This window comes from Petaurus breviceps, unplaced genomic scaffold (assembly GCF_028583685.1).
Source record: "Petaurus breviceps papuanus isolate PSGF00001 unplaced genomic scaffold, PetGlider_PUasm1.0 90847, whole genome shotgun sequence".
NCBI classification, from domain to species: domain Eukaryota; kingdom Metazoa; phylum Chordata; class Mammalia; order Diprotodontia; family Petauridae; genus Petaurus; species Petaurus breviceps.
Window position 1 is genome coordinate 10,859,602 of NW_027187360.1, and position 7,616 is coordinate 10,867,217.

The following is a 7,616-nucleotide window of genomic DNA, read 5'->3' on the forward strand; positions in this document are numbered from 1 at the left end:
TGGTTTGTCCAAGGTCACACAACCAATTAATTGTAAAGCTGACATAAGAACCTGGAATTCCTGAAGTCCAATTCGATGCTATTCTTACTACATATGATGTCTTTTATAAGTATAACAGTCTCATACTAAACAACAACAGCAACAGCAAGAACAGCAATAAGAACACAGGACCATGTTAGCATCTTCACTGAGATTAGACCTGAATGCATTCCTGTCATTCAGTTGCTCAATGTCAAGAAATGTCTAGAGTTTTGCTCAGTATCACTCATTCATATACTCATCATTAGCATGACAGTCTGGGGACATTCTTTTTCCTCTCCACTTGATAAGTCTCCCTGAAAGAATTATTTTCTAAGTTAATTGATTATCTTGCTATAAATGGTACCACTTCAAGGACTTGGCAAGATTAAATGAAATAGAGAATCCATAGGATATTATCCCAAAATTCCAGAGGTCTCATTTAAACAATAGCCACACCCAGAAAGAAATATGATACAAATCTCCAAAACCCAAGGGTAAAAAACATCCAGCTAACATATATTGACCTTTATTCTGTGAACAGTCACATAATAAATAAATGAATGAAATCATATGACCTGTACAAAAGACAAGGAGATATTGCACCAACTCTAGATATGGGATATTTAGATTTAATATTAGCTAAACAGATGATCTACAAGTATATACAATTTGAGGAATTAAGGCAAAACCAGATGATACCTAGAACACAACTGAAGGTTTGAAAAATAGACATAATTAAAAACAAGGGAATCTCATCTCCTGCTAATAAAGTGGTTGTGTCTAAGGAAAAAATCCCTTAGGTTTTTAATAAAGTGGTTATTATCAATCACGTTAATTAAAGTTGAACAATAAAGTATACAATTTCCTGCAGAGGAGCATGATTTTGCCAAGGTTTGTGGATTGATCACTCAGAACATGGGCAAGAAACTTTTTTTTTCCTTTGTCAGACTTATGATCTATTCTTGCTATTAGAAAATATAACTTGGAAAATATGAATCTTTCATGTATACAATTAAAATACAACTATGATGCATCCCCCGCGGTCCCTCCCCCCCGCCCCGGGCTGTCATGTTTGTGATCACTGATTCAGGGTACATCTACAGGTCAGCCATCCAATACTCTACATGTAGAGAATACACAAAACTAGTCATTGAATAACAATTGCCAGTTATCTCAGGAGAACAAAACAAAGTTTAAAAAAAAAGGAAAAAGAAAAACAAATAGAACCAATAGCTCAATAAACAGTTCTTTGGCAGCAAGACACAAATTCTTGATTGAAGTTGGAATGCAAATTGTCCTAATTTATAGACCTGGTTGCCAGTCCATTTAAAACCATGAAATTCCACACCTCCAATGATTCTGGTAAGTCCAGTCAATGAAATTCTGAATAAATCTTGCAAGCAGCTTCTGACTGTTAACATTAAGCATAGATATGGATTGTCTGCTTAACATCTCAGTCCAAATATACTTAAACACATAAAAATTCTGTGAAACTTCATACTGGTTCAGACAGGCCCAGGAGCCTTAAAGAGAATCCATATTCACCCATGATAAATCAATAAGAAACATCAATCCAATGACGATAAAATGATCTTCAAATAACAGAGGGAATTGGCTGCTCCACACCTGGATGAATGTCACAGAGAAATCAGACTTTATAGGGGGAATACCAGAAAGCCAGAAAACGTAGAATACTGCCATCCTCCAACAAGATTACCTTTCTCCAGTTTCAGATAAACCTTATCTTCTTTATCTAGGTAAAGTAGGACTCCATTAGTAGCAGCTTCACGTGTAACATCTTTGTCTCCAGCGAATGCAGAAATTACTGGTTTTCCATTTAGCATCAGATTAACCTACAAGAAGAAAATCACTGAAAAGCTCTAGTTAAAGGAAAAATATCTACTGGGGATTATAAATGACATGGAGGGGATGAAGGATTGGGTAAAAGACCTAGTGTTCAAAAACACGTCACTCTCCTTTCAAATTAAGGAACTTTATTTACTGGACTAAGGTTGCTTGCCAAATTCATGTTTTATTCCTCCGCGAGGAATTTTCTTAAAAACCAGAAGACAAATAGCATCTATCTAGGATAGGTACATGAAGCAGGGCCTCATTACAGTACTTTTATTAGAGATTTACCACTTCTATTCAACCCCAATTTTTTGGCAACCAAGGAAATATGTGGCTTTCTAGTATGTCACTAAAAAGGGACCACACTAGTGACCTGATTAATCCAATTGCTATAAGAATCTGTCAAAACATTCACAGGTTAAGGTGCAGCAGTGATATGCTTAGCTTTGGAAAAAACTGTGAGCATGTACAAACTACAACACTTCCCACTCCCATCCTACCCCCTGCTAGATTTGTACCAATTTAAAAGCATTCATAATAATTAATAGTAATTAATGGTGATACAAATCACTGCCACAATTAGCATATAGCAAATGACTAACTCCAGATTTTGTATCTACCTACTCCTCCTACTATATTTCAATAGTGCATCGAGCCCTCATATCTGAATGAAACCTAAAATTGTGAAACAGGGAGTTTGTGTTCTTTCAGCTCTGGAAGGCTGTACCTTTATCCAACACTCATTGTCCTAAAGGCAACAGTACATTAAAGAAAGAAAATTTAGAGCAGTGACAGAAGGTTTAGCTTAGAAGTGTAAGATGCTCTTTCATCTTCATGGACATATTACATAATATAAATCTAGGAAATTTAGTCATGGTCTATCATGAAGATACATAAGTAAAGAAAAACTTTTACTCAAAAAATGTGAATTTTTTTATTTAGGCATTTGCATATGGCTGAGATTTCATGCCTCTTGACTTTAAAGACAATAATGCTTTTTTTCCCTTATTAAAATAAAAATAGTATTGCTGCAGGGAAATAAGAATGGCCTGACTCTGTGCTTCCTAAGATTCACTAGTATCAAAATTAGTAAGGATAAACTACGATGATGGAGATAATTAAATATCTTGAACATACCCTAAAAGTTTATTTGATTCTTCATGTATTGATTCCAAAGGTTTAATTGCCAGCAATTAATGGAAATATGGTTCAAATGGGATAATGTATGTGAACCATTTTGTAAGTCTTATTGTTCCGTATAATATTAGTTGTTATTTTATTACTATTATTGTTATATTTGCTTATTTTGAGCTTGAATTAATCTGTTAATCTTAAAATTGTCTCATTTCAAGTTCAGTGGCTTTTTAAATAAACTAATTTTTAAATGAACTAATTTAAAATGAAACTAATTTTTAAAATGAACTAAGATGACATCCATTTAACATATAAAAGATTTTCTACTGGCATTCATTCCATTAAATGTGCCTAACCCACCTGTCTTAAGTTATGATTTGAATAACTTTTTATCACTATATCCATTGTCAAATTTTCTCATTCAATGATATAAGAAATTGCCATGGAGTTTAGATATTATTTCTAAATAACTACAAAGCTGACCTTTTTGTTTGAAAAAGCAAAAGCATTCATTTTTGTTTCCATATTTCCATCACAATTTAGAATCAAGACCATTTATAAATAAGTCTGACTATTTGGGTGGTTGGAAAGAGAATTTTTATTTAAAAAAAACATACCTGGATTGTTTGGCTCTGATAGACTTTGATTACATGAAAACTGAAACTGTAAATTCCTTTCCTTGGTGCTACAAAGACAGACTCCAATGTGAAAAAATTGCCCACATTTACTAGGATCTACAAACAAAAATACACAATAGTAATTAATATAAACAATATCTCTTTCATCATACACAAAAAAAAATGGAGGGTGGGGAATGAGGTATAGAAGGTCATTGACAGGTGATTGTCTTTAAAATATCCAGTTGCATTTGTGAAATTTATTGTCATTTAAGTGACTTGGAAAATGTGCTCCTTTGTAGAAATGTCACTCTGCTTTAAAAATAACATAGGAAAAATGTAACTACAGTATAGAAGCAGTTCAAGTTCCAACAATGCTCAGGTGTCTTAGAAATACCCAGGGAGCATGTGAGGGCCTACTTAATGTTAGTTTTATATTGCAAGTCAGATATAAGGCAATTGCCATGCATTTACATCACCACCCCCTAAAAGTCATTGATATGTCCAGAAGTGACGTTGCCAAGTCAACCAATCAGCATCCCTGGAATCTCTGCAATCATTCCTGAAAACATTTTAGAGATGTGGGCATCCCTCCTTTTGGTGACATAATTCAAGACACTGGACAGCTGGCACATGGAATAGTCAGAATGACTTGGTCACCTAAAAAGATTTACCTACCCTCTGTCTAGTTTCCTTGTCCATTTGTCATTTCCATGGCATACAGGCCTGATGCTTTGGTAGAGGCTTACACTTCAGAAGATGTCAAGGAATAGGTAGAAGATAACATAAGAAACAGGTAGTGCCCATGGTTTTGCATCACTGATACAGCTATCTAATTCTTATTCAAAGTTCAAAGGTCACCTCATAAGGAATATATTGCCCAAGGAGTAAACAAGATAAAAACTTCATTCAATAAATTGAAGTAGCTTTTTATTTGTTATAAAAGCAAAGTCAATAACACTAGACTTCAGAAAGTACGTCATTAATCTAAATATATAATACACATACACATAGTTGGATTCTAAGGTTAGAGTGTTTGTATTTGAGCGTGTGTGTGTGTGTGTGTGTGTGAGAGAGAGAGAGTCAGGATTTCTTCATTCTTCTTTAAGATATAAATTCAAGAAAATAATTTGTTCTCATAAAGACACTTTTCTCATGTACCAAATTCATATTCCTAGTATCTCTTCTAATACACACTTTAAAATATTCTCTTTTCTAGTGTATCCATATATATCCAGTATAACCTCCTACAAATTGTCTGAGTAATGTGCTAGTATAGATCATTCACACACCAATAATACAGTGATGGTGCCCAGCTGAACAAATTTTGTACAGCTGATCCCAAAATGCTATTTTAATTTAGCTTAAGATTCCACCCTCTCTCAGATAAACACCCAGACTGCTTTCCTCTCACTTCATAATCAGTGGACTTTAGAGATAAAATCACTGGCTGTGTTAATAATACTAAACAGAGGGCTGTGGGAGTTTGTTGGGTTTTGGATTTTGTTTGGTTTCTTTTTTTTTGAGCACATTTAAAATAATTTGAAGTGCTTAGTTGCATCTTTGTGATTTTAGCGCAAATCGTACAACTCATTAACGATAATGGAAATTGCTGATTAGTGTTGACTACACAGAACGGCTGATGTTGACTCTACATTATAATTAGAGCATTTATCTTAACTATATTTATAACTGAATGTAGCTTGTTGTCACCAAGATCTATCACTCTCTGCACAGAAAAGAAAACCTTTCCTGTTCTAATTGACAGAAAGGTCACTGTAAAGGAACAGGAGGTACTGAAGATGTTTCAAATGGCCACAGCATTCTAGCATTAATTAATTCATTCTGAAATCAAGAGTTGTTTTATTCTTTATTACCTTGGGGTTGGAAAAAATATTGCACCCCAGTCCAAAAGGTCACCTGATATATAAAACCTATATTTGTGCATTTTTAACTTCCCTCTTGCCACCTTCATGGTATTGGGGGAGGGGGGAGAGTCTATGCTTGCTGTTAGATGTCAAGTGTGTTTCTTATAAGTAATTAAATAATTCATAGAAATACCACTTCATTTATTTCCTTTTGCCTTTCTAAATATCATTTCACCTGGAATCCTGCCTAAATACATAGGCATGTATACAATATACATATGTGCATACATGCATACATAGTTATACATGTATAAATGTCTTTCCACATAAAGGTGACTTATCAATTGGTCAGGTTGTAGAATATTAATGTATTCAGTGCTATTTGGGTTGGCAGCCAAAGTCTTTCCTCCTTTTTTTTCCTCCTACCAGCTACTGCTGAAGGAGAGCTGAAGTCTCTGGGAGTTCCCTCGGATCACAAACCCACAGGGACAGTCAGCCAGGCTAAATAGCAGCAGCTGGTTGTTCTAGTCCCAGAAAGCCCCTCTCTTTCCCACAATTTGCAAGGCTGGAGGCTCAGTGATGCTTTTATCTTACTAGATAGAGGATGGAAGGATCTGTTTCCCTCTGTGTTTCCCTGGGGACCTCAGTAAACCTACTGGCATCCTTTCCTTCCTCTGTTCCGCAACTTTTCACAAAGTGCTAGAAAAGGGAACAAGTTCTACTTGGGCTGCAGCAGCAAGAGAACTTAGAACTCTAGTATTGTTTGTGGTAAAGGAATGGAAGTGGGAGGAAGAGAGTCTGGAAGCCTCTAGGAGACCCTACCAGGCAAAGGGAGCCTAGAGTGCAACTTCTTGGGGAAGGAGATCAATCAAATATTTATCAAGCCTTACTGAAGGAGTAAGAACAGAGAAAGCATGACATTTATAAACCAGAGAAGTGAGGGGGTGGGAGAAATGTAGGTCTCCAGAAAACAAGAGGAAACCCCCTGGACTGAAAGCCCCCTCAGCTTCCATGACCTGTTGCCACCAAACTCGTCCTGAAATCTCTTCTCTTTGCCCTTTTATCTACCGCTGGCCAAGTCTGCCTTCTGGGAAAGACCAGAAAGGAACAAGTGGGGCTTGCCTGGAAGCTCCTGACACAAGGCACCATCCCAACGAGCAGGGTCGGGGGCCCTCTCCCCGGAGTCTAAAACATTTTTCCCTCTTGCCCCTTCCTAATAGGTCTGGCATAAGTAGGCTCAGATCTAGGCAGCTATGGTAGTGTCAAGCTGCCTGAAGATCCCCACCCTGGACCCAGCTCTGACCTGATCGAAGTAAATAATGCGTGTCTTGTTGCTCATCTCCGATGGCTCGTGGTTGGTGCTCCTCACGGCAGAAAAGGCAACCTTGGAGTTGGCTGCCCGGACTGAGATCCCCAGGGGAGATGAGGAAGAGCCCTTGGCGTCTGTAGCCGGATTAGAGTCGCATACCACCAAACACTTGCCCTCCAGGACTATGGGTTCAGTGTCGTTCTGCGCCCACACAGGCAGCCCCGGCAGAGTCAGGGCTAGGAGAACCGCTGGGACCATGGACAGCGCCTGGCTCCCGGAGACCATCCTGAGCGACCTCGGCTGCAGCCGGCAGGCGCTCCCCAGCGCTGGCTCACTACCTTCCCGGACCCGGCAGCTCTAAAACCAACTAAAAGCAAGAGCAGGAGCGGGTGCGGGAGCGGGAACCGGAACAGCGGTGGCAGTAGCAGCAGCAGCAGCAGCGTAGTACACACTTCCACCAATTCTGTGGTTTAAAGTCAAAGTCTTCCCTTTAGCTCTCTCGCTCCCTCTGTTACCTTTGTCCTTTAAGGAGCTCATGCAGAACCCCTACCCCACCCTCCTCCCCCAAATATTCAACCCTTCCTGGTTCCCCCGCACCCACCCTTTTCCCTCGGCATCCAAAATGTCTCCCCCGAAAAATATTTTCGCCCTAAACCCAAATACCCCAAGGTGTGTTATTGATGATGAAGGAAGACGTGAGAAAGAGAAATTAGGAAGAAACAAAAACATCTGATTCTCCCATCATTTCTTCCATCAGATGCTCCTGGCTGGCCTTGTTGAAATCTGGCTGCAGAGAGATATGGACTACAGAGGTGG

At 38.3% G+C, this 7,616-nt stretch overlaps 1 protein-coding gene across 1 annotated transcript; it reads right to left on the reverse strand.

The window, feature by feature from the left end:
• Positions 1 to 1,612: 1,612 nt before the first annotated feature.
• Positions 1,613 to 7,337, reverse strand: CBLN4 (cerebellin 4 precursor). The gene is given in 3 exon segments (XM_069072769.1): positions 1,613 to 1,874; positions 3,624 to 3,740; positions 6,795 to 7,337. Coding segments are annotated over 3 exon segments (858 nt in total). The 3' UTR covers positions 1,613 to 1,676.
• Between the last annotated feature and the right edge of the window lie 279 nt (positions 7,338 to 7,616).